Source organism: Phyllopteryx taeniolatus, chromosome 3 (assembly GCF_024500385.1).
Source record: "Phyllopteryx taeniolatus isolate TA_2022b chromosome 3, UOR_Ptae_1.2, whole genome shotgun sequence".
In the NCBI taxonomy this organism is placed as follows: Eukaryota; Metazoa; Chordata; class Actinopteri; order Syngnathiformes; family Syngnathidae; genus Phyllopteryx; species Phyllopteryx taeniolatus.
In genome coordinates, this window is record NC_084504.1 from 19,220,054 (window position 1) to 19,247,140 (window position 27,087).

The 27,087-nt window shown below is 42.1% G+C and overlaps 1 protein-coding gene across 7 annotated transcripts; it reads right to left on the reverse strand.

Moving 5' to 3' along the window:
* On the reverse strand, positions 1-26,588 carry kansl3 (KAT8 regulatory NSL complex subunit 3). 7 transcript variants are annotated; one of them, XM_061767350.1, is made up of 22 exons: positions 26,361-26,588; positions 23,937-24,211; positions 23,291-23,461; positions 23,118-23,208; positions 21,160-21,345; positions 20,946-21,074; positions 20,736-20,852; positions 20,558-20,656; positions 17,950-18,021; positions 17,793-17,867; positions 17,543-17,700; positions 17,397-17,460; positions 17,101-17,289; positions 16,590-16,743; positions 16,200-16,277; positions 14,734-14,907; positions 6,391-6,478; positions 6,046-6,173; positions 5,616-5,722; positions 2,362-2,566; positions 1,569-1,673; positions 1-250 (listed from the first exon to the last, which is right to left on the reverse strand). In XM_061767350.1, the coding sequence occupies exons 2-22, from the start codon at positions 24,146-24,148 to the stop codon at positions 144-146; spliced, it is 2,709 nt and encodes a 902-aa protein (XP_061623334.1). In that variant the 5' UTR covers positions 24,149-24,211; positions 26,361-26,588; the 3' UTR covers positions 1-143. The 7 variants fall into 7 exon arrangements, with proteins under 7 accessions (XP_061623334.1, XP_061623333.1, XP_061623336.1 ...); XM_061767349.1 differs by having other exon boundaries at positions 25,881-26,588; XM_061767352.1 differs by having other exon boundaries at positions 1-212; positions 25,881-26,587.
* Positions 26,589-27,087: the final 499 nt, after the last annotated feature.

Sequence of the window (27,087 nt, forward strand, 5' to 3'; positions counted from 1 at the left end):
TGTAGATGTAACAGGTTTTAATTGTAATCTAGATTAACATTTCAATCAGTGTAAATGTCCACTTGTACAGTCATGTTGTTCCTGGAAGCTCAAGCAAAGCTATTGTACGCTATATGCAGACGATAGCTTGTTGAAAGAACATTTCAGAAAGGGCCTCTCAAGTATGCAGGTCCCATGTGAACTGTGGGGTCACCGTAGGGAGCATCAGCAGTCTGGGCCAATGTAAACCAGAAGAAAAAAAACGTGATTACTGCAAGAAAAGAGTAAGAGAGACTGAATGAACAGAGACTTTTACTGAATGCAAAACATTAAAATATGATGCAGCAGCAGACCTTTTCATAATGACGTTCTTCCGGGTGCACTCACTTTTCTGCCACCGGGAAGTATCCTGGCGCCTATTGTTTACATTATGAAAAGGTCTATATAGTGTGAGCATTTTGGCTTTTTATAACCGTTTTTCTGAGGTTTTATTGGTATTTAGAATTGAATGCAGAGTCAAAGGTACAGCACGCAACATCCAATTTAGATGGACATGGATAAGAATTAGCGGAAGCCATTATTTCACTTATTATAATTACGTTATTTTTTCACACATCATAATTGCACAGTTAGACATTGAAAAAGGACGACAACATTAGCGCTTATCTGGATGCTGTAAAGCACACATTTTCTCTTATTGTCAGTTAAAAATAGTAACACTCACATTGTCATCTATAGAGGTCCTCATTTTGCATTTGTCTACATACGACTCATCCATGCATTTCTTGTCAATAGCACTCATCCTCATTAGGTTCTAAGGAGAGCTGGAGCCTAGCCCAGCTGAATTTGGGCAAGAGGCGGGTTAGACCCTGGACTGGTTGCCAACCGACCACAAGACACACAGACAACCATCCACACCAATGGACAATTTAGTCTTCAATAAACCTATCATGGAAAGAAGCCTGGGTAACCGGAAAAAACCCAAAGACGCACGGGTAGAACATACAACATACGGGTATCATTTAGACAGATGTAAGGCCAACAGTAGTTGACAGCTTAGGCTTCACAGTTTTTGCCTATTGACATTGGAGGAGCAGTGCTAAATTGCCACCTGGCAAGAGGTTTTCCATCCCCGACGGCAGTGGAGCGGCAGTTTGAGAAGCTTGATGGCCGACACACTGCTTCAACGAGTAGTACAATTTATGCGAATCATGGCAAGTTTCTCGAAACAGGATCTGCTCTTGACAAACTATGCAGAGGAAGATCTGCTACGACCAGCACTGCTGAAAACACTGAACTTCTAGAGCAGGCCTTCCCGCAAGCCCAGGTAAAGTCTATCTGGATGGCTGCACTGGAACTCGGCATCAATAAAAGCTTGATTCATTGGCTGCTTCAGAGAGTCATAAATCTTTACCCGTACGAACTTCAGGTTGTTTAAAGGTTTCAAGCCAAGATTATGATGCTCACAGAATAGCGGTTTAACGAGCACAGATTTTCCAATTCCAAATGTGCCTTTGCTCAATTAGGTTGGGAAACACCAATTTGTACCTTTTAAGGCATCCAATAAGAGAGACGCACCTTAGACTCACTGTTTTGATCTGGCATCATCTCACCAGCTTGGCTGAGCGATCCCGCTCTGTTCGCAGGTTGTGCTCCTCGAAGCATCACTGTTATGGCTGTGGGGGCTTTCTGCCCTAATGACGACACAAAATAAAAAATGCTCAGCACTAAATGCAATAGAAATGTCACTGTAAATCAGAATGACCTTACTGTTCCGTTCAAGTCAAAGTGGTAGCTTGACAAAAAAAAAAAAGAGAATTAAAGCAAATGGGTAGGATTTTGTTTGGGGCGGTGGTGAATACAGTTGAACTGAAGACAAAAGGGGAAAAAACAAACAATTTGCAGTATGATGACAGTTTTTATTGCAACAGGGACAGAGGTTGTCATATCAATACATGTCAGCATTTGTATTGATGGATATTACATGCAAATGACTGGAGTGTTTATAAAACAATATGGCATGATGCGGCACATGAACAAAAATAAAATGACAGCTTTAACAACAAAATCAAGTCATCCAGACACCAAAAATACCAAACCAACCTCATACAATTATTCTCTGTCATACAGCTTTACATATTTATACTATGTATGCAAAAATGGCACATAAAACAAAAGCTGCAAGGTAAAAAAAATAAAAATAAAAAAATAAATCCCCCTGACTTTTGAAACATGAATTACAACACAATTTATATTGTACACAGCTAGTCTTTCCCCAGATGCTGTCTTGCCCTCTTACACTAGCATCCTCGCTCAGCTAGTGTTGGATGAACACCGCTGCCATTCAGCGTGGCCGTCGCACTTTGGCAGTTCGAGACATACCGGTGTTCTGGTTGGTGATGTGGGCCAAGCCTGGCAAACTGCTGGCGAGCTTGGCCAGTCCGCCATTTGTGAGCAGTTGGTGGATAGTGTTGGTTTTGGCCACGCCCCCCGCGGTGACCACAGGCACTGCTCGGAGCAGAGTGCTGCTGTTGGTGGTGGTGGAGATGGCGCTCAGGACCTGACCCTGGGGCTTGCCACAGAATGCCTCGAGAAAAAGCAGACAATATTGATAAGTCTCATTGTGTTAATGTACACATACATCCACCCATCCATTTTCTGAGCCGCTTATCTTCACAAGGGTCGCGGGAGCGCTGGAGCCTATCCCAGCTATCATCAGGCAAGAGGCGGGGTACACCCTGAACTGGTTGCCAGCCAATCGCAGGGCACATATAAACAAACAACCAATCAACCTCACATTCACACCTACGGGCAATTTAGAGTCGCCAATTAACATACCATGCATGTTTTTGGGATGTGGGAGGAAACCGGAGTGCCCGGAGAAAACCCACGCAGGCACGGGGAGAACATGCAAACTCCACACAGGCGGGGACGGGGATTGAACCCCGGACCTCAGAACTGTGAGGCAGACGCTCTAAAAAGTCGACCACCGTGCTGCCTGTACACATACACATACAAGCCCCTCCAAGTGTTGGAACGACAAGGTCAATTCCTTTGTTTTTGTTGTAAAGAGATTTGGGTTTCAGAACAAATGATGAATATGAGACAAAAGTTCAGAATTCAAACAAAAGGTGCTCTGTGTTGTTTAAAACATCTAGATGTAAATGCCATGAAATAAAATCTGTAATTCTGAAATTTTGTCTCATATTCATCTCCTGATCTGAAACCCAAACGTCTTTAGTATACAACAAAAACAAAGGAATTTACCTTGCCGTTCCAATACTTTTGGAGTGGACTGTATTCAGATAGAGCCAGAGCAGTGATTCTCTAAGTGTGGGACGCAAGCTCCCTCTTGTGTTATGTATGGAGTCACAGAATTAAATGAAACTGTGCTGTGCATAATGTTGCAATGGCTTAAACCTCTTCTTTTTTTTTTTGTCCAAAAAATGCAGAGGAAACTCCACCTTGTGGTGTCCTAGCCAATACTAGCCGTAGCAACACCCCCGACTTGGAGGTGGAACTGCAGTACATTTTCAAAACTGCGCACGTGGGTTGCGCTCGAGTATAAAGGCAAACTGCGAGCGGGAAAGCGGCAGTGACGTCAGCGTGGTTGCCGCCTGCGCAAGTATAAAGAAGCCTTTACTCGATTGAGTTGGTCTGTCTGTGACGTCGCAGGGGATCATGGGAGTATCAGCGTTGTTCTTTTTCTGGCGCTATTGAGTGGGCCTCTTTGAGAAGCGAAAACGTCTCCCGTGATTAGCTGGAACGTCCTGTGAAGCTTCATTCAGAAGTATGGACGTGTTTTGGTTTCGTAGTAATCAAAAACGATCACGGAGAAAACGTGACGGACATGCAAAAAACTGTTTCCAGACCGCAGTCATCTACAAGTCAGGGAATACAAGTAATATGAGAAGCTACTAGATGAACCATCATCCGGAAAAGATTCTTGACATTAAACCAAGAAGCAAGCGAGGACAAACGTCAATTTGTGAGGCATCAGGTTTTCTTCATGACTGTACTAGAGCTTTAACTAATCTCAAGGTGTATCGGAGAATTCATTGCCAAAGGCCTGCAGCTGTTTTCAGAGGTGGACAATGAGGGATTTAAAAGGTTGGTGAACACGCTTGAGCCAAGGTACAAAATTCCATCATGTAAGTACTTCAACAAGTACTTTACTAAAAGACAAAGACCAAAACAAAAGAGAACAAGCAGGCATAGAGGGTCTCACTCACAACAGATAGTTGGACATCACAAATTACTCAGAGCTACGTAACCACTACAACACACATGACAGGTGAGTGGATAGAAATAAATATGATTAGAATACTTGAGCATTATGTATTTTGTGTTTCATGATTGGAGGAGAGTTGAGACCTTTTCACCCTACACTTAGCAGGGTGCAGCGCATTGTTGCCGAACACATTCATTGTGTATATGGCACGAGGGTGTGACGACAATGCGACGCGCGAGGTGCGCAACTTGCCGTTGCGATAAACTTTAAATATTAGATGTAGTCGTAGATGTAAACTATTACTACAGTGAACCCTTGCTACTTTGCGGTTCGACTATCGCGGATTCACGTCTTTGCGGATTTTTTTACAGTGCAATTTTGCATGCTGTATTTTACAGCGTACAAACCCGCATTGTGTCCTAATTGACTTTGCATATATTTTACAGTGCAATTCGCATGCTGTTTTTAACAGCGTACAAACCCGCATTGTATTCTGCGTCCTGATTGGCTACGGTACTGTAGACCAATTTGAATCCATCTCCTCCGTGCCATGTCTCCTGTACAGCACAGAATGCATTCGGCTTGCTAAATTTAAATTAGTGTTCGACTGCTAGCAGTGTGACTCCAAAGTGCCTCCTGTTTGCAAGTTTTCTCCCAGACATAACCAACGTCGACGAGCCGTGCTACACCAACAAGGGCACTTGCAGTCGCACCCAAAAGGAAAATGAAGGTGCTAACTATCGATGGTGGCATGTCTGTTTATAAGAATCTTCTCGCCCAGAAGAAAAAACAGAGCGGCAATAACTACCTATAACTATGTTATCTCGGAAAAAGACAGTGGAAAAGGACACTACAGCGGAGCGGCGTCAGGACGAAGAGGGACCATCAGAGGAAGCGTGAAATACGCGCGAGTCACAATTAATAATTTATGTTTCCAACCTCATACATTGTTCATTAAAATTAAATTCGTTATTTCTAAAAATTGTCCTCATTATTTGTCAGAAAATGTTTACGTTTTTATTTCTTAAACAAATGTTTGGGCCTTAAAACAGGTTTTGACCTTTGTTTCGTTATACACTAATATTAACAATAATAAGTACAACAACAAGAACAATAATAATAATAATAATAATAATGCACTTATTTTTCTTACAAATGTATGAACTTTGAGCATGTTTAAACAAGAGAGAAATGTGACAATGTTAATGGTGAGGTTTACAGCCTTAAAACACAGTATAATAATTAGAAAAAATAAAGTTTCCCACTTTGCGCATTTCACCTATCGCGGGTTATTTTTGGAACGTATGTTTTCTTATAATGTTCAAAAAAGACTTGGGCAATTACACTGTTAGGCTAACGAAATGCTCGGTGGACCTGATTAAATACAAGAGCAAGCCATATATACCTGTGTGCTTCCAGTGCAGGCTTCCACAGAGGGCAAGCTAGGTGCTTTGGTGACGATCTCCTGAAGACTGAAACTTAGGCCTTGTAGCAGACTGCTGGCGGAAGGTGCTAAACACACAAACACAATTATTACTATCCATTTTAAAACCTATCCCCGTTCCAACCCATGCGGCCCCTGTGGCTACCTCAAACTGTGTGGACACACACAACACACACCACATGTCCAAAGGGGTAAATTCAGGACAAGTGACAAACAGTGATGGTGTAAGTAGTGATCGATGACATTTGCCTAAATATTCTCTCACACAGATCAATTTCACTCCGAAATGGACAGAGGCGCTCTTTGCGGTGGTGAGGCTATAGCACCGCATGGCGGCGGCTATAGCAGCACAGTTGAGAGTACCATCAAGTGTGCGGGGCAGGGCAGATACCTTGGGCAGTAGCTGGAGCTTGCGCCTGGATTGGTGCGGACGACCCTGACACCATGCAAGGCTGCACGCTGTTGAAGGAGCTGGAGCCTGGGGACAGGGTACCAGACACCTCTGAGAGACTACCAGACCTGCAGTGACACACATAACCACCAGTCTACTCAAGAGCCACCTCAGAAAGTGCTCTGTGGTCAAAACCCTCGGTTTTCTCGGTACGGAACAGTCCCTCTGCACCAGACACACTTATTTTTTTTTGTCAGACTAGGTGGGATTTGGGCATGGGTGTGGTTAGGGGTTCAGTACTATCCCTCTTATTATGGCCATGTACAGCTGGGCAGACTAGCTTACCGCTGGCCTGTGAGAAGTCCAGAGAGCTCCATGGCTCCGGCCACAGTCTGTCCCATTGTCACTGCTAGAGGCTTTCCAGAAACACCCACTGCACAAAAAACAACATCCAATATATATATTCTGGTCGCTCGGTTGACCACATACAAAGTCCATCATTGAATCCTAACCACTAATGCGCCGCAAGAGATCATCAAAGCAACCAATTTCACTTAATTGCTCCAAAGATTATTTCAAATAATGTATCTTTGTTGAGCTTATGCCAGCGATGTCTAGTGACAGGTGAAACATTTAAATGTTAAAAGTGTTAAGAGAGATACCAACCCCTGTCATCACCTCGTGAAAATTCTGGATATTTTGAATTTGTCAGTAACATTTGCTTCTCAGCCAAAACAAACACAACCACCAGAAAAACTCAGAACAAAGCTTGTATTTTCTTTATATTTTTATTATACGGGGTGATTGAAAAGTAACTCCCTATTTTAAAATACGTATATTTTATTCATATGTTGTAATATTTTTCTCAATTAGTTTGTGTATGTTCGATGATTAAAGGCGCAAGTCTATTCTACCAAACCAATGACTTTGGAAGAACTTAAAGGGTGAATACGAGAAGTTATGTCTATCCCACAAGAGTTCCTTGTGAAATCAGTTAATACGGTTTCCAGGCGGCTTGAGAAACTGGTGGCTAATGCTGGCGCCCATTTGGAATTTAAAATAAAACTCCATGCAATACACTTTCTTCTCATGTTCATTTCTTGTAAAAATTATAGTTCAGAAAAATAGGGAGTTACTGGTATCGAATCCACCTCACTCTTCAGGCAGTTCCTTTGACCTCATGATTCTCATTTGCTCTGACATGCACTGTGAGCTGTAAGGTCTTATATAGACAGGGGTGTGACTTTCCTAATCAAGTCCAATCAGTATAGTAAAACACAGCTGGACTCCAATGAAAGTGTAGAACCATCTCAAGGATGATCAGAAGAAATGGTCAGCACCCAAGTTAAATATATGAGTGTCACAGCAAATGGTCTGAATACTTAAGGCTGTGTGATATTTCAGTTTTTCATTTTGAATAAATCTGCAAAAATTTCAACAATAAAAAAAATTTCTGTCAATATGGGGTGCTGTGTGTACATTAATGAGCAAAAAAATTAACAAATGATTTTAACAAATGGCTGCAATATAACAGAGTGAAAAATTTAAGGGGGTCTGAAAACTTTCCGTACTCACTGTAATCCAAGTGAACTTAAAATGCTGCTTTTAAAGGGTGATTTCATTTATTAAGGAAAAAAAATATTCAGTTTCCTGGCCCTGTGTGAACAAGTAATTACCCCCGTTGTGAAAATCATGAATTAATTGTGGCTAATCACAATTTTGGTTTATTTTCACTGATCACACCCAAGCCTGATTACCTCCAGACCCTTTCAATCAAGAAATCACTGAAACAGAATCCGTCCTGACAAAATCAAGTCGGACAAAAGATCTAAAAAAGCTGCAACAAAAAGACACGATCCAAAGAAATTTTAGAACAGTTGAGAAATAAAGTGATTGACATCTATCAGTCTGGAAATTACAGAGGACATTTTTAATGCTTTAGGATTCCAGCGAACCATAGGGAAAGCCATTATCCTCACATGGAGAACACATGGAACAGTGGTGAACCTTCCCAGGAGTGGCCAGCCTACAACGATTACCCCAAGAGAACAGCAATGACTCATCCAAGAGGCCACAAAGGAACTCAGGATAACTTCTAACGAACTGCAGGCCTCCCTTGCGTCAGTTAAGGTGTTCATGACAACAATAAGGAAGAGACTGGGCAAAAATGGCATCCATGGCAAATTCCAAGGCAAAAACCACTGCTAACCAAAAAAAAACAAAAAACAAAGGCTTGTCTTACTTTTGCAAAAAAAATAAAAAAATAAAAATCTGAATGATTCCCAAGACTTTTGGGACACTATTATATAGACTGACGAAATGAAATGAAATGCTTTTTGGAAGGTGTCTGTCTAGTTACATCTGGCATAATTGTAGCACAGCATTTCAGGAAAAGGATCATACCAACAGTCAAACATGGTTGTGGTTGCATGATGGTCTTGGACAACTTGGTGTGATTTAAGGAACCATGAATTTTGCTCTTTAACAGAAAATCCTGAAGGAGAATGTTCAGTCATTAGTTTGTGACGTCAAGCTGCAGCACACTTCGGTTCTGCAGCAGGATAACGATCCAAAACACACCAGGAAGTCAACTTCTGAATGGCTTAAAAAAAACGAAGGTTTTGGTGTGGTTCAGTCAAAGTCAAAACCTGAATTCGATTGAAATGCAGTGGCATGACCTTATAAAGGCCATTCATGCGTGAAGACCCTCAATTTTGACTGAATTCAAACAATTCTGCAAGGAAGAGTGTGCCAAAATATCTCTCCAGAGATGTGAAAGACTCATTGCCAGTTATAGAAAACGCCTGACTTCAGTTGTTGCTGCTAAGGCTGGCCCAAACAGTTTTAGGGGCCATTACTTTGTCACACAGGGCCACGTAACTTTGAAGTTTTTTTCGTTAATAAATTAAATCACCATTTAAAAATAACAAGATAAGTTCACTTGGGTTATATTTGTCTGATATTTAGATTTGTTTGATGATATTAAACAAAGTGGGGAAACTATAACTAAGAATTTTAGAAGGGGGACCAATACCTTTTCACGGCACTGTGTGTGTATGTGTATTATATATATATTCGTTGAATTGTTTTGAGTGACAAAATAAAACAGATTTTTTATTTCATTTTTTATTTATTCAGTATAATGTATTGGCACTAAATTGCCAAATATAAAATCATGTAGGGACAGTTTTATTTACAGAATGACATTACAATAAACATCAGGTTGTATGATTCTTTAGCAAAGCCAAAAAAAAAAAGAAAAAGTAAAATAAGATAATGTAATTTTGAGAACATTTATTATGCAGATCTCAAAAGTCAAAATCAAAACTCAGTACTCGGAACGCATAGAATTGTCAAATATGTATTCATGTACATAGTAGTTGTGATTATGTGGGTTTAAGATGTGTGTGTATATGTGTGGGCATGCATATGTATTTAAATACATATATACATGGTTACACGAGTGATCATGTAGATGCTTATTGAGGTGAATACATGTACTTATGTCTAGGGATGTAAATGTGTAGGGCTGCACGATATTGGAACAAAATGATTTTTTTTTTTAACCTGCGATATATATTGCCATGTGAAATAATACAGGATCAGTGTTAGGAAAGTTCATTTTCTACACGAACTAGTTCAAAGTTTAGTTGATCGTTCAAAAAAATGAACAAGTGCATTTCATAATTCAAAATTTTGAACTAAGTTCACTGGTCCAAAAACGAACTATTTCATTCATACTCTCTCTCTCTCTCTCTCTCTCTCTCTCTCTCTCTCTCTCTCTCTCTCTCTCTCTCTATATATATATATATAAAATGTATATTTTGCTGACAGGCTATTACCTCTCTCTCTATGCATATATATATATATAATTCATTTGCAAAGGGTCTGAATACTATGGCTCTGTGATATTTCAGTATTTCTTTTTTAATAAATCTGAAAATTTCAACAATTGCCTTTTATTTTCTGTCAATATGGGGTGCTGTGTGTACATTAATGTGGAAAAAATTAACTTACCGTATTTTCACGACCATAAGGCACACCCGTATTAAAAGGCGCAGTCTCAGTTACGGGGTCTATTTCTGTATTTAACACATACCGTATTTTCACGACCATAAGGCGCACTTAAAAGTCTTAAATTTTCTCCCAAATGGACGGGGCGCCGTATAATGCGGCACGCCTTATGTGCGCACCGAGTTCCAAAATCTGTAAATGCTGTTGTGTGACTTTAATGAGCGCTCCGCTTGACTGACTGGGAGCATTTCCTGCCGACACGCTGCTTATATAGAGGAAGGCGGACGTGACTGAGGACAGCATGCCGACGTTAAAGGGGGAAGGGTACGCGGGACAGAGGACGCTAAAGGCATGCCCCAAGTAGGTATATAGCACCGGTATGTGCATCGGTTTGGCTAAGGACCCCCGAAAATGGCACCTATGAAGAGACACGCTTATGAAGCACAGTTTAAACTGCAAGCTATCAGTTACACGGAGGAACATGGAAATCGAGCAGCCGCAACAGAATTCAAGATCAACGAATCCATGGTTCGCAAGTGGAGGAAGCAGGAAAACGAGCTGCGCCAAGTCAAGAAGACGAAGCTGAGTTTCCGCAGAAACAAGGCGAGCTGGCCCGAGTTGGAATACCAACTTGAGCAATGGATTAATGAGTAAAGAACAGCAGGGAGAATCGTCTCTACAGTCACCATTCGACTGAGTGCAATAACTCTGAGCTTGCCATCATACCGGGAGGCTTGACGAAGAAACTCCAACCACTGGACATCGGTGTAAACAGGGCGTTCAAAGTGAAGTTGCGAGCGGCATGAGAGTGATGGATGACAGATGGCGAACACAGCTTTACTAAGACTAGGAGGCAGCGCCGGGCGAGTTATGCCACAATTTGTGAATGGATTGTGGATGCTTGGGCTAACGTGTCTGCTTGCACTGTTGTTCGAGCTTTCGTAAAAGCCGGCATCATTTCTGAGGAGCCGAACAGCAACAAGACTGACTCCGAAAATGATGAGGATTGATAAAAAAATAACATGAGTACATTGTTAAATACTTCAATATAGTACAACCGAACTCAGTTTTGGTCCCGCTTCCTTTTTAAAAACATTGTTTTAGCGTGCACATGCCTGCGCCCAATAATACGGTGCGCCTTATGTATGTGTTAAATACAGAAATAAACCCCGTAACTGAGACTGCGCCTTTTAATACGGTGCACCTTATGGACGTGAAAATACGGTACATAAGGCATAAGGTATTATTGGGCGCAGGCATGGTAAAACATACGGCAGCATGCACGCACGCTAAAACAATGATTTTAAAAAGGCAGCGGAAGCAAAACTGAGTTTGGTTGTACTTTATTGAAGTATTTAACAATGTACTGGGCTCGTTGCCGGGGGGCTGTTCAGCAATGATGCCGCCGTTTTCCTGCTTCCTCCACTTGCGAACCATGGATTCGTTGATCTTGTAATCTCTCGCGGCTGTTCGATTCCCATGTTCCTCCGCGTAACTTATAACTTGCTGTTTAAACTGTGCTTCGTAAGCGTGTCTCTTCGTAGGTGCCATTTTCGGGGGTCCTAAGCCAAACCGATGTTGTTTTGCACAATGCACATACTGCCGCTATATACCTACTGGGGGGCGTGCCTTTAGCGTCCTCTATCACGCGCACCCTCTCCCCTTTAACGTCCACATGCTGTCCTCAGTCATGTCCGCCTTTCCTCTATATAAGCAGCATGTCGGCAGGAAATGCTCCCAGTCAGTCAAGCGGAGTCCTCATTATAAGGGGCCCCGTCCATTTTGGAGAAAATCTAAGACTTTTAAGTACACCTTATTGTCGTGAAAATACGGTAAATAATTTTAGCAAATGGCTGCAATATAACAAAGCGTGAAAAATTTAAGGGCATCTGAATACTTTCCGTACCCACTGTGTGTGTGTATATATATATATATATATATATATATATATATATATGTGTGTGTGTTGCTGACAGGCTATTACCCTCAAAATACTGGTATTTCATTTTCCTATTGTCGCTACACATTCAGTCCACACTAGTAGCCAGTTGCAGCTTTTTTGAGATTCTAGGGTGCTACAATTTTAAAAACATGAGGAAAAACTTGAATGGCGTTTTTAAAAATTAGGTATTAAAACAAAAGGACAAGATTTTTGTCCTTAATGTGCAAACAAAAACACGCAACACATTAAGAAAGGAACGATGGTGAAAGGACATTGATAACTTTGCATTCCTCGCAGCTCTGGCTGACTATTGAGAAAATTTACCTATTCTTATATTGGAAAACAAAATAAATTCCATATTAACACAGTGTGATTGACACAGTGTGATTGAACTGTTTCACATAAAGCATTCTGATACAAATAATTTTCCTAGTAATCCATTTTTACAATTATGTACTGTATTACAAAAGAACACATTCACTCCCATTTACACAGTATCCCTGAACGCACCTCGTGCACTAGCTGCCGCGTGTCTGCCTAGTTTCATTCTAAAGAGAGAAATAGGAAATGCAGCAGGGGTACATTGTTTCCCGCATCCACTTTCATAGTCATCATGCAAGGAGATATGTATACAACACTCTGGGCTGCTCCGTGTGTTGGTTGACGTGTGATAATTTAATGTAACATGGGTGCTAATTTTATGAGCATGTCCAAAGAAGTCACTCAGCACGTCACTTTAAATATTGTAGTTGATTCACTGTATATTGCAGTACACCAACATCGCAGCAGACCCTGCGATGTGATTATAGTGCACACGTACATCGGGATGACAATGCTAAAAAAAAATATCGTGCAGCCCTAACATACAGTATGTTGTATTATACAACAATGTGCTAAAAAAAAATGACAAAATTAAAAAATAAAACAACCAATAAAAACTCAGCACTGCTTTGTGCAAACCAATAAATAGCATTGCTGTTGTACCACATTTAATATACTAAAGATTAACATACTTATAATCTTAGAGGCACCTCCTCTCGGCTGACATATGCTATACCTTAATTCATTTCCGGTTTTGGGACTGTTCTGTGGGTGGCTGTGTATTCTCTAGACATACTCTTATTTGCTTTTCATAGCTGGTTACTCTCAGCTGTAATGAATGCGGTTCCAGCAAGACGAGTGAAAATTTTATTGTAGCACCAATCAATTATTCCGGTGTTAGCATCATGCTGGTTTAGCAGTCTTCGCCCGTTAATTACTCCTTGTCCTCCTTTCGTGATAACAATTCTTGTCAGAACTGTAGCTCATTCGCCACTATAAAAGCAATGATTAGTGACTTTTAGAGGAGTAGCGTGTTAGCCACACTAGCTAGCCAGCCGCAACCGCGGAGCTGCAACTGGTTGGTAGAGTCCAAATCTTACGTAGGCCAACCCCTTGCCGCGGTACTTAGACGCCAAGCACGTGATAGTCGTTCGCTCGCTCACTCACTCACTGGCAAACTTCAAGTTAACCGCCGCACGTCATTTCGAGAGACCAGAACATTTTGGATATCTCCGTAACATCAGAACACATGGCAACTGCTCAGAACAAAATACAGCCAAACCAGAACACTTAGGATATCTGTGTTAATACAGTTCATTCTGCTGCCAGTCATACAACAGGATAGAAGCTTTATGTTCAACTTAACAGGACCAGATTTCACACTGGCTAAGTATATTTGTGAGAAAATTGAAACAAGATCATCATTATTTCAGTATCTATACTTGTGATATTTTTGTTTGGTGGTGTGCCGTGAGACTCCGGTTACCTCCGACATCCCAAAAACATGCATGGTAGGTTATAATTGGCGACTCTAAATTTCCCGTAGGTGTGAATGTGACTGCGAATGGTTCTTTGTTTCTATGTGCCCTGCGATTGGCTGGTGACCGGTTCAGGGTGTACCCCGCCTCCCGCCCGAAGATAGCTGGGATAGGCTCCAGCAGTCTGCGACCCTAATGAGGATAAGCGGTATAGAAAATGGATAGATGGATGGAAGATACTGTATGTGCCTCGGCTAGGGCTGGGTACCTAACTTTTAAAGCACCGATTGAAATGCATCGGTAGTTCAGAGTATCAAAATATGCTGCATTTCGGTCCTTTGTGATCAAGAGCTGATGTTACCGGTGATTGGCAGTAACGTTACACGTGGTTGCAGCATCTGGCAAAAATACATACAGAGTATGCCCATACACAGGCTTCATGTGTTGTGAACTTCATATTTGCTGTAGTTGCGCGTCATTTAATCGGTAAGAAAATAAAAGGCCACAGGTCAAAATTGTAGCTCTACTTTTGCTAAAATCGATACTAATAGTGCACGCTGCAATATATGCAACAAAAAACCATTGGTGCTTTGGTTTTTCGTAAAAATCTGCAATCAGTCAGATTTTGTGACCGAAGAGGGCAATGTGGAAAAATGTCAAAGCTGGGAGGGGGGTGCAGCGGAGAAATAAAAATTGAACAAAATGAAAATTAAAAAAAAATAAAGGCGTCTACCGTAACGTGCAATGTAATTTTCTTAGTTTTGTTCAGGAACCGGTATTGGAGTGGAGGTATCGGTATTGGTGCCGGTATCGAAACTTTTTGATTGATACCCAGCCCTAGCCTCGGCTCAATAAAGGTTGGGAAACATTGATCTATGGGGAAAGTTTCTCTATTTATGGTGTCGTAAATAAAAAGATAATGTTATTTTGTACCTTCCTGTGCAGCTGGGCTGATGGTGGCCCCTGCCGACTCGCTTTGGGAAACAATTGTGACCTTGATCTTGGCCCGCTTAGAGGCTTTGCTCGGGGTGGGACTCGGGGTTAGCCGTCTCTTGCCGCGAGCCCTCAGTTCATCTCTATCCAATGCCTCCATCTGATCACTTGTCACTAAAGAACAGGACATGGTGGGTTTATGACGGGATAGCACTGTATATATTGTATGTATTAAATTTACAAAGCACTATATTGAGATTTTGGAGTAAGGCTGCTGGGGAAGGCAAGGCAGAACTGATGTATAAACCACTTGTGGCCTTTTAAGTATAATATATAATTATAATACTTACATATATTGCAGCATAATGTGGAATTATACTGTGACACTGTATACTGTTATGTTGTATTACAGTATTAGAATCACAATATACACTATATTGTCAAAAGTATTCGCTTACCTGCCTCAGATATGAATTTAAGTGATATCCCATTCTTAATCCATAGGGTTTAATATGCGATCAGTACACCCTCTGCAGTTATAACATCTTAAACTCTTCTGGAAAGGTTTTCCACAAGGTTTAAAAGTGTATTTATGACAATTTATGAACATTTTTCCAAAAGCGTATTTGAGAGGTTACATGCTGATGTTGGACGAGAAGGCCTGGCTCTCAGTCTCCGCTCTAATTCATCTAAAAGTGTTCTATAGGTTTGAGGTCAGGATTGTGCAGGCCAGTCAAGTTCATCCCCATCAAACTCTCTCATCCATGTCCTTATGAACCTTGATTTGTGCAATGATGTACATTCATGTTGGAACAGGAAGGGGCCATCGCTAAACGGTTCCTACAAAGTTGGAAATGCCCAAAATAGCTCCTGAGCTCCAGTGAAAAGAGATCTGAAATGCTTCAGCAAACAAAGAGATTTTGGACAGTTTGGGGATTACCCCTTCCTGTTCCAAAATGTCTGTGCAACAGTGCACAAAGTAAAGTCCATAAAGACATGGATGAGAGAATTTCGTATTGATGAACTTGACTGGGCAACACAGTGTCTGAATACTTACGGCTGTGTGATATTTCAGTTTTTCTTTTTTATTAAATCTGCAAAAATTTCAACAATTCCATTTTTTTCCCCCGGTCATTATGGGGTGCTGTGTGAACATTAATGAGGGGAACAAAAAAGAACTTAAATGATTTTAGCAAATGGCTGCAATATAACAGAGTGAAACATTTAAGGGGGTCTGAATACTTTCCGTACCCACTGTATATGCTAATATGCTAGTGATGAATAGAGGAATGGGGTCTATTAGAACAGAGGACAGTGAATTCCCTGACATTCCATGAATAGAGTTGATTTTCATTGACATGTTCTTGTCATTGTGGATACAGTGGGGCCCTGAGGGCAGTGGAAGCCAAGGGGGGGGGGGGGGGGGGGGGGAGAGGCCAAAGAAAGGAGGAGGGATAGCCACTTACCAAAGATACAAGGAGGAGTACCAGAAGGAAGGTTTTTCCTCACAAGCATGTTTTGTTTCATAAAAGCAGCAAACTGAGCTGTGAATGAATTGGGACAAGGAAAGGAAGGAGGCCAGAGAGGAAGGTTGTAGAAAAGGGGAGAGAGTATTTCAGTCACGTTCCATCTTGCCCCATCAAGATGTTGTGACGTGAATATTTATCTACAAACCACTTTTTCATTGCTCCTGCTTTGACAACACCATGTTTCCTCAGCCGTCAGTCATACGCATTTTTCTTTTCAGCCATTTACCACAAGTCATAGTTTATATTAAGAATGTGACTTCATGTGGGAGCAGATCCTCTGCACATGTATGAGAATGTGTTTTTTTTCACTGCGGTCTCTCTTCTAACCTTGAGCCTGCTTGTGTGAGAGCACTGTGCCAGAGCGTTGCATGTGGGTCTTCAGGAGCTGTGTAGCTGTAATTAGACTGGACTTCTGCGCAGGAGACAGCCCGATCTTGGGTTTAGGACTTGAAGTGGGACTGCTGCAGACACTGGACAAATCCTGTAGAACACAAGTAAGAGGACATTTACTGTGAGGTATTATTCATATGGTAACTATTCATCTATTTTCTATAGCCCTTGTCCTCATTTGCGTGAGCTTGAGTCAATCCCAGCTGACTTTGGGATAGAGATGGGGCATCCTCCGAGGCAGATGTGCTAACTACTAGGCCACTGCGCTGACCCATGAAGTAACACATTTTTGGAATTGTAAATGCATCTAGACAAATGGTCACTGTCTGACATGAAGCCCAAACTTCCATTATTATCTAACAGTTGAGCTTTTTTGTCCTTTTTTGAAAATCCTCTCCACAAATAACCCTTGGATGAACACTTATGCCACATGCTGTCATTACCTTACCTCTGAGCCTGATGGAGAGATAGGGAGTCTGAGTGCGGGGGAGGAAGGCCGTCCTCTCTCCACGTCAAAGGGGAGCTCTCGTCGAGGCCTCCTTTTCTTCTCAGTGTCCAGGTCCCTCGTCTCACCTGAGCCATGGCTGTGGCTCTCTGCCCGTGTGAGGACACCCGACAAGAAGTCTGCAATCTCATCCTGTGGACCAGTGAAGCAACAACAAAAGACATTTGCCATTTGGGTTTGAATGGCTCTGTAAAGCACCAAAACACAGAAAAAAATAGATTATTAGAGAATAGACCAACCTGAATGCAGCGGTCGACCATCGTCTGCGTTAGTCCATCTGATTTCATTTTTGCAGAACTGATTCTGTCAAGTATATTTATTGCACTGACTCCAATGATTGCATATGTAAATGTTTTTGGAGCACATGTCAGACACGATGACTCACCTGAGGTTATCATCCGCTCCTCCCACCACCACCATGCTGTTATCAGTCCTTAGTTTCTCTCGGAATTCCTCCATTCCTTCGACGCTGCACTGTAGAGCGTTCTGACCAACCACAAACAACACTGGGGTCTTCATGTCCAGCAGTGGGTCATCCACATCCTGTGAGTCACACAAATATCATATTAACTCTTGACTACAAGCTATAGAAAGAAAAAAAAATGAATTGTTGAATAAATGCCTTGATGGCTTACCCCTCTTGGACCGCTGACTGTAAGCAGAGGGAAGCTGAGACAAACGACGGCGGTCAGGTACACCATGAGGGATACCTGTTGAGCATTCTCTGTTAAACCAGCTGTCAAGGCCTCCATCAATACTCACAAAAGAAAAACACTAGAAATACGATCTTACATGACAAGCTATGAGAGCTCCAGCATTCCAACCAACCAAGATAATAGGTTTGTGGGGAAAGTGCCTGTGAACCTGTGAGTGACATTGAGAGGCACAGTCAACCCTCAGTAGGAACATGAGAATTCTACACCTACTTTTTTCTATGTTGGCAACACAGCAAAGTCTGATTTGCTGAGGAACTACAATTATCTGCGTAATTTACATCCAGAAACTTGAGGTGGGATGATGCACCCTGTGTACAGCTGCATCTCAATTACATTATCATAAAAGTTATTTATTTCAGACATTTTATACAGTAGTACCTTGACTTACAACTCGCAATGTTAGGAGTAAATAATAACATGTAATGGGATTACATAATTTAATTACAAATGTAATTTAAATCCATTACATTAGTCTGACTTCTGTGCTCACCATGGTCACCGAGGTGGTTAAAAAGCTCCTCTGTGGCAAGGCTCCCGTGATGTTGTAGGGCTGTCCTGGTTGACACGCCTCTGCAACATCGCGTGGACATCGGGGACAGTGCCTCTGGATTGGCAGACTGGGGTGGTGGACCCCCTTTTTAAGAAGGGGGGGCCAGAGGGTGCATGGGAGTTCGCCCAACCAGTCTCCATGTGTTTTGTGGACTTGGAGAAGGCGTTCGAACGTGTCCCTCATGGAGTCCTGTGGGGGGTGCTTCGGGAGCATGGGGTACCGAACCCCCTGATGCGGGCTGTTCGGTCCCTGTACAACCGGTGTCAGAGTTTGGTTTGCATTGCCGGCAAAAAAGTCTGACTCATCTCCGGTGAGGGCCAAGCCTGCCCTTTGTCACCGATCCTGTTCATAACTTTTATGGACAGAATTCTGAGGCGTAGAGGGGGTCCAGTTTGGTGGCATCAGTATTGCATCTTTGCTTTTTGCAGATGATGTGGTTCTGTTAGCTTCATCAGGCCGTGATCTCCAACTCTCACTGGAGCGGTTCGCAACAGAGTGTGAAGCGGCTGCGATGAGAATCAGCACCTCTAAATCTGAGACCATTGTCCTCAGACAAAAAAGGGTGGAGTGCCCTCTCCAGGTCGGGAATGAAATCCTCCCCCAAGTGGAGGAGTTCAAATATCTTGGGGTCTTGTTCACGTGTGAGTGAAGAATGGAACGGGAGATGGACAGACCGATCGGTGCAGCGTCTGCAGTGATGCGGACTTTGTATCGGTCCGTTGTGGTGAAGAAGGAGCTAAGCCGAAAGGCGAAGCTCTCTATTTACCAGTCGATCTACGTTCCTATCCTCACCTATGGTCACGAGCTGTGGGTCGTGACTGAAAGAACAAGATCCCGGATCCAAGCGGGCGAAATGAGTTTCCTCCGCAGGGTGTCCGGGCTCTCCCTTAGAGATAGGGTGAGAAGCTTGGTCATCTGGGAGGGGTTCATAGTAGAGCCGCAGCTCCTCCACATTGAGAGGAGCCAGATGAGGTGGCTCGGGCATCTTTTTAGGATGCCTCCAGGATGCCTCCCTGGTGAGGTGTTCGGGCACGTCCCACCAGGAGGAGACCCCGGGAACGACCCAGGATACGCTGGAGAAACTATGTCTTGCCTGGGAACGCCTCGGGATCCCCTCGGAAGAGCTGGAGGAAGTGGCTGTGGAGAGGTAAGTCTGGGGTTCCCTGCTAAAGCTACTGCCCCTGCGACCCGACCTCGGATAAGCAAAAGAAAATGGATGGATGGACAATACAGTGCTAAGCGGCACGGTGCTGCCTCACAGTTCTGAGGACCCGGGTTCAAATCCGGCCTGGCCTGTGTGCCGTTTGCATGTTCTCCCCATGCCTGCGTGGGTTTTCTCCAGGTTTCCTCCCACATCCCAAAAACATGTATGGTAGGTGTGAGTGTGAGTGGTTGTTTGTTTATATGTGACCTGCGACTGGCTGCAGTTCAGGGTGTACCACGCCCCTCGCGCGAAAATAGCTGGAGAGGCTCCAGCGTGCCGGCCCTAGTGAGGATAATGGTACGGAAAATGGATGGACAATACAGTGCTATTTTGTTTTATTGAAAGCCTGCAATAAAAAAAATAATTGTGGTGGTTTTTGGGTGCTGGAAGAGATTATTGGCATTTCAATTCATTTCAAAGGGGACAAATTTGTTTGATATAAAATTCATTTGATCACAGAACTAATTAAACTTGTAAGTCAAGGTATGACTGTATTATACATATTAAACAGAAAATACTTTCCAGAAGGTTAATTCCCACCTAATTTCTACATATTCTATACCAATATATATGTTACTGTTTATGTAATGTTCTAATTTCTTGAAATTAACTTTTGTTTTAGTTTTTTAATAAATGCACTGTGCATATACATAGTAGAGCTGCAAAATTACATTGACTCCCTTTTAACAAGCCAGTAGCATTTCATATGGATGTCAAATAATTTTATTTATTTTATAAAATAAATTTTATTGAATTTTTTTAATTGAGGTAAGGCAATTGAGAACAGATTTTCATTTAGAATGCTGACCTGGCTGGAGACAACAAGAGTAAAACAAAGCAACACAGAATGTTTTGAAAACTGTGTACAGTATAAGAAAAATACCATAGATGATGTAAAACAAAAAAATAGAGAAACAAAATGCCCCTTACCTCAGTAACCTTTGCACGAACAATTCCCAGCATGTGCTCCAGACACTGAGTGATGCTAATATTGGCGCCACTGCTGATGGGAGTGTGTATGGGGATGACCTGACATACAAACAACTGTATCAATACTTTTGTGAGACAACAAGAGTTGAATTGCTGAGTTAAAATGTGCATGTGACACCTTGCCCAAACAGGAGAGCTGTGACTGCCAGAATCTCATTCGACGCGATGTCGACACAGCTGGATTGGTCGGGCTTGATGGTGCTATTAGGATGAGTGGGGATCTGGGGAGCTTGCTCTGAAACATTGAATAAGCAGGGATTTTATTTTAGCTGTAATCCACTACAAGATGAAGTTTTGTAAGTTTAGTGTTTGTCGTGTTGAATCGTACTGGTTTGTTTTGAGACAGCACTCCGACAGCTGGATCCCACGGACGCTTCAGTAGCAGTGAGAGGGCCTCTGCACTTGGAGAACCCGTCTTTGCCGCCGGAAGCAACATTCTGTCGATCAGCGATGGTACCTTCCGAGACAAAAAGTAAAATAGCAAGTCATCACAAATCCCATAGATGCACAGAGAGTAGTGCCATCATCTGACATGAACCAACTTTGCTTTTGAGAGTTTGAAGAACATCCAAGTAGGTGGCAAGCATGGCGAGACTCAGCGAGTCAATCAGAGTGGTGTGTAACCACTGCGTCAGCTTGGTCTCCCAGTTCACACTGGCTAAGGCATGCCGCACCTTTCTGGCACATTTGTCCACTGCTATCCTGCGTAATATTGGTTCATTGGATGCCTATGGGAGATGGGATCGATCGAGGGAGGAAAAACACACACACACCAGTGCTCAACATAAATGAGCTTTTTAGATATTTACAATTGTTACAACAACAATTAGCAGCTTTTAATGAATTTGTTAGAAAGAAAATACATTTTGCTGTGTGAACAATCACTTGAATATACCGGACTTATTTTTTAACAAATACAATTTTAGAAAATGTGTCAAACTGACCCTATTGACCATACACAAAGGCCACAACATTGGGTACCTAAAAGATCCAGTGCTGTAAAAATGAATCACACATGAGCTGACATACAGTCTCCTCCAAAAGCATTGGAACGGCAAGGTCAATTCCTTTGTTTTTATTGTATACTGAAGACATTTAGGTTTCAGATCAAAAGATGAATATGAGACAAAAGTTCAGCTTTTATTTCATGGTATTTACATCTCGATGTGTTAAGTCAGGACAGAGCACCATTTGTTTGAAGCCACACACTTTTCAAGTGAGCAAAGGTATTGGAACAGACATTACTAAATTAACAAAGTGAATAACTTAATATTTGGTGGCATAACCCTTACTTGCAATAACTGCATCAAGCCTGCGACTCATTGACTTCAGACTGTTGCATTCTTCATTTGAAATGCTTTTCCAGGCCTTTACTGCAGCCTCTTAAGGTTCTTTTTTGTTTCTGGGGGTTTCTCCGTTCAGTCACCTACCTATTCAGGAGGTAAAATGCATGCGCTATTGGGTTAATGTCCGGTGATTGACTTGGCCAGTCTAATACCTTTACACTTTTTCCCCCTGATGAAGTCCTTTGTTGTGTTGGCAGTGTGTTTTGGGTCATTTTCTTGTTGCATAATGAAGCTTCGCCGGTTAGTTTGGATGCATTTTTCTGTAAATTGCCAGACAAAATGGTTTCCTCAGAATTCATTCTGCTGCTACCATCATGAGTTACATCATCAATAAAGACTAGTGAGCCCGTTCCAGAAGCAGCCATGCAAGATGCAAACCACTCATCAGCAAAAGAATCGGAAGTCCAGATTGGATTTTTCAAAGAAGTACAGAGATGAGCCACAAAGTTTTAGAACAAAGTTTTATGGACTGATGAGACCAAGACTAACTTCGACCAAAGTGATAAAAAGGCCAAAGTATGGAGAAAGAAATGATCCGCTTATGATCCAAAACAAAAACACACAAGCTCATGTGTGAAGCATGGTGAAGGTAATGTCATGGCTTGATCTTGTATGGCTGCTTCTGGAAGGGGCTCACTAGTCTTTATTGATTACGTAACTCATGATGGTAGCAGCAGAATGAATTCTGAAGTCTACAAAACCATTTTGTCCGGAAATTTACAGAAAACTGCATCCAAACTAATCGGGAAAAGCTTCATCATGCAATGAGACAATGACCCAAAACACACTAACAACACAACAAAAGACTTCATCAGGGAGAAAAAGTGGAAGGTTTTAGACTGGCCAAGTCAATCACCAGACCTTAACCCAATAGAGCATGCATTTTACCTCCTGAAGAGGTGACTGAAGGGACAAACCACCAGAAACCAAAAAAACAAAAAAGAAAGAACTGAAAGAGGCTGCAGTAAAGGCCTGGAAAAACATTTCAAATAAAGAATCAATATATTTCAGAAAGGATGACTCGGAATTACTTTTGCACTGGATATCACAGTATGCCACTATCTTTTATAATACAGTACAGTATGTGATTTGTGCATGTAACAAAGAGCGTTGTCTGACTTAATACAAACATACAAAAAAGAAGCAGAACTTACATGTTCATTGGCCAAGCGGGCTAATCTCTCAGCCTGAAGAGCTTTCAGGACTTTATTGAACAGTTTGGTCTGAGCGACTGACCACATAGCCCTGAAAGAACAATGATTATGTCAAAAACACAATGTGAAAGAGTATCTTTAATATGTTGACTTGCTCTATGCCGTTGGCTGACTTGTTTATATGTTCCTCCCAGTCATCAGGAGGAGGTGGACTGTCCGCAACAGTGCGAGCAAACAGGACATGCCGCTCGCATTCCTTCATCACACACTGAGCTTTGTGGTTGTCATACAGAGGAACTGGTGTGGGTGTGACTGTTTCCACATCTATTAAAGCTTCTGACTCTCTGCAATAGAAGACACAATTGATCACAGTGGAGGTTCTGTACAGCCTCTATGGATATTTTGTTAAGAACTAGGGCTGCAGTTAAATATTTTTCACTGCAAAGCCTCGTGGCAGAGATTTTGCTTGACTTTTTTTGTAATCGAATTATTTGAGCGCAGTGGGCAACTGGTGAGCACATCCGCCTGAGAATTATGAGGTCCCAGGTTCAAAACCGGCCTTCCTGTGTGAAGTTTCTATGTTCTCCCAGTGCCTGTGTGGGTTTTTCTCCGGGTAGTCCGGTTTCCTCCTCCTCCAAAAACATGCACGATAGGTTAGATGAAGACTAAATTGTCCGTAGGTGTGAATGTGAGTGCGAATGGTTGCTAGTTTATTTGTGCCGTGCGATAAGTGAGGATAAGCAGTTCAGAGAATAGATGGATGGATTATTTGAGTTATTCGATTAATCGTTCCTGCCCAATAAAAATAATCTAACTCACGGAGAAACTTCTGGTTGGCGTCGGGGGGTGACAAACAGTGTTCTTGCGGGACGCGCGCTGCTGGCGTCTGGGTGAGCATTCCAAGGTTTGGCATAGCTGTGGTCGAGACACACCAAGTCCAGCTCCCGATCGTGAGCCGACAGCTGGAAGAGCAAGGAGGTTCCCATCTTCCGTGCTGAAATCTGATACTCCTTATCCCCGCCGCGATGCATCCTACTCCTGGGCCCAAACGGACCCTGGGAAGGCCTCCAGAACCTCTTAGGCTTGACACACAGCTACGAGAGAGTGACAAAACATAAAATACTTTACACGGGGGTCCTAAGTTTATGAAGTTCCTGACATATGATGTTTTGAGGTGATGAACGCCGCACGATGAACTAGTTTTGCTCAGCCTTGTAAGAATGTCGTCATGCATCACAAGAAAGCACGCTCAGTTACTGCCAAACTAGGGCTGGGCGATTAATCAATTTTATTGATTATCGGTAAGGTTGCAAAGGGCTTAAAAATTCCCAGAAAGATTCTGGTAAATTTCCAGGGGAATTTAAGATGGGGAAAATATTTGGAAAAATATATTGGAAAATCTAATTATAGTTATTAACTGGATATTGCAAAGGTACCATGTTCATGTATAAATATAAAATGTTGTCATAAGCAGACATCCTTGCTAGCCCCTTGCCTACATACGTGCGAGGGCATTACAGTACTCCATTTTCAAGCAGCGGTGGACCATAATTTTGGGCACGAAGTCAAGATAGAAGTGTAACTGCAGAAAATCTTATTTAAATCAGGATTATGCAGAAATAGGTGAAATGATTAATCGACAACTCATCGATTATCAAATTAATCGATACTTCAAATTGTCCAAATCCTCAAAATTTCAGCCTCTCAACAGTAAATATTCTCAGATTTCTATAGTCCTCGATGAAAGCACACTATCTTTGGTTCATCACAATATGACATTTGCAAATGTCTTTTACTTTGGAAAACAATTATCAACATTTTTGCTAATTTTCTGATCTGTTACAGACCAAACCAGTAACTGAATCAAAATTTATGTTTGTGCTTTTTCTGCACTGTCAAATTTGAAATAATGTCCTGTTTTTTAATGAAGGGATGGAAATTTAAAAACGTTTGCTTATTAAGATTCATTGATTAATAATAAAAAAAATAGACAAATTAATAGATAAAATAATCGTTAGTTGCAGCACTAGGAAATATCCATCCATCCATCCTGAGCCGCTTCTCCTCACTAGGGGTCGCGGGCGTGCTGGAGCCTATCCCAGCTATCATCGGGCAGGAGGCGGGGTACACCCTGAACTGGTTGCCAGCCAATCGCAGGGCACATACAAACAAACAACCATTCGCACTCACATTCACACCTACGGGCAATTTAGGGTCTCCAATTAATGCATGTTTTTGGGATGCGGGAGGAAACCGGAGTGCCCGGAGAAAACCCACGCAGGCACGGGGAGAACATGCAAACTCCACACAGGCGGGGCCCGGGATAGAACCCCAGTCCTCAGAACTGTGAGGCTGACGCTCGAGCCAGTCGACCACCGTGCCGCCCACTAGGAAATATATTTTCCCCAAATATATTTGTGTTGCCTATTAAGAGCCAACCTTTGAGTTTGGTTTATTCCTATTAATTCCGATGGAAAGTTACCAAAGTGGACCATTTCTGGAATTTTGCAACACAATGTGGAATTATTTACCTCAATATAGGAATATTTTTTGTGGTTTCCAAAGTGCAAAGCACATCCCTGCTGGTGCAGACTGCTTCCACTAACAGCAGCACTTACTTTCACATGATCGGACGTGATATAGCTAAAGACATCCTTGACTTACACACATAAAATTGAAATTAATAATTAAAATTAATTTAACTGCATTAAAGAAAATGCATTATTGATATTGGGAAGAATTTGTAATAATTACTGTACTTACCATCATTTATCTGTGAACGTGACGCTGTTGTCTGTGCATAAATACCTTACTAAAAGGCAATACGGTACAATACTGGCTATGTATAAAACTGCTCCACACAATTGCATTCGTATAGTCTGTTTCTATGATCCAATTAATCCTCTATGGGGAACTCTCTCACGTTTGTGAGCTATGATCATCAGATATCCATCTTCAGAAGCTTTGCAGATGCTTTGTCTTCATCACTGAGCAGCACCCATGACACTAATCAATAGAACGCCATTGTAACCGAGAGGTTTAGAGAACTGCGTACGGGCTTGAATGCGCCAATGATGTATATCACAAGGCACTACTAAACCAGATAGCTGCTATATGTTGCTAAACAGCCAATATGCGCCATAAAGGGCGACTCGTTGAGGAGTAACTGACTGTTGTGGGTGGGCTGGCCTAGCATGCTAAAGTTAGCATAGCTGGCTAAGAGAACCAGTTTATGTCGCTCACCTTTGCCTCTAGCGATCCATTTAGGGTCGCAATGGTTCAAAGTCTTCTTGCGTGCCCGGTAACACAAACATGTACATATTTAGTTGTTATTAAAAGACATTACATAAACGACACTGACAATACGCGTGAGCTTGCTTTCTTTTTTGTTGTGTGGGGTGTTGCCATGAACAGCGTCAAAGTCCCCTTCAAGGCTTTGTATGAAAGCCTCGTTAGCTAAAGGGCTGATTTCCGACGGAACTGGCAACACGGTTGTTGGCGCGTTTTGGGCTACCGCAGAACAAGGACTGGATTTTACTGTGTTGGAATGGATTTTGTTCGCCAGCCCTCACCCAAATACATGTTATTTGAGCCAAGTTATTCGGAAATTAGGTAAAAATGAAAAAGTACACTAAAGATACTGGATGTAAAATAGTTTTTTTTAAAAACAACTATTTGTTCTCATTTGAATTATCTACCCATCCATTTGGAATACTGCTTTTCCAGTTCAGCATCATCAGGTGTTTAGGGCCTGTCCCAGATGACTCAGGTGAAAGGCACACTCGACCCTGAACTGGTTGCCAGTTAGTCACAGGGCACATACTGAGATGGACAACCATTCACACTAAGCAGAGCCACTGAACCCACACTGCCTGTACCGAAGTCAGGCAAATGTACCACAACACCATCAGTGACTAATTTGAATTATCCATCCATTTTCTGAGCCGCTTCTCCTCAGTAGGGTCGCGGG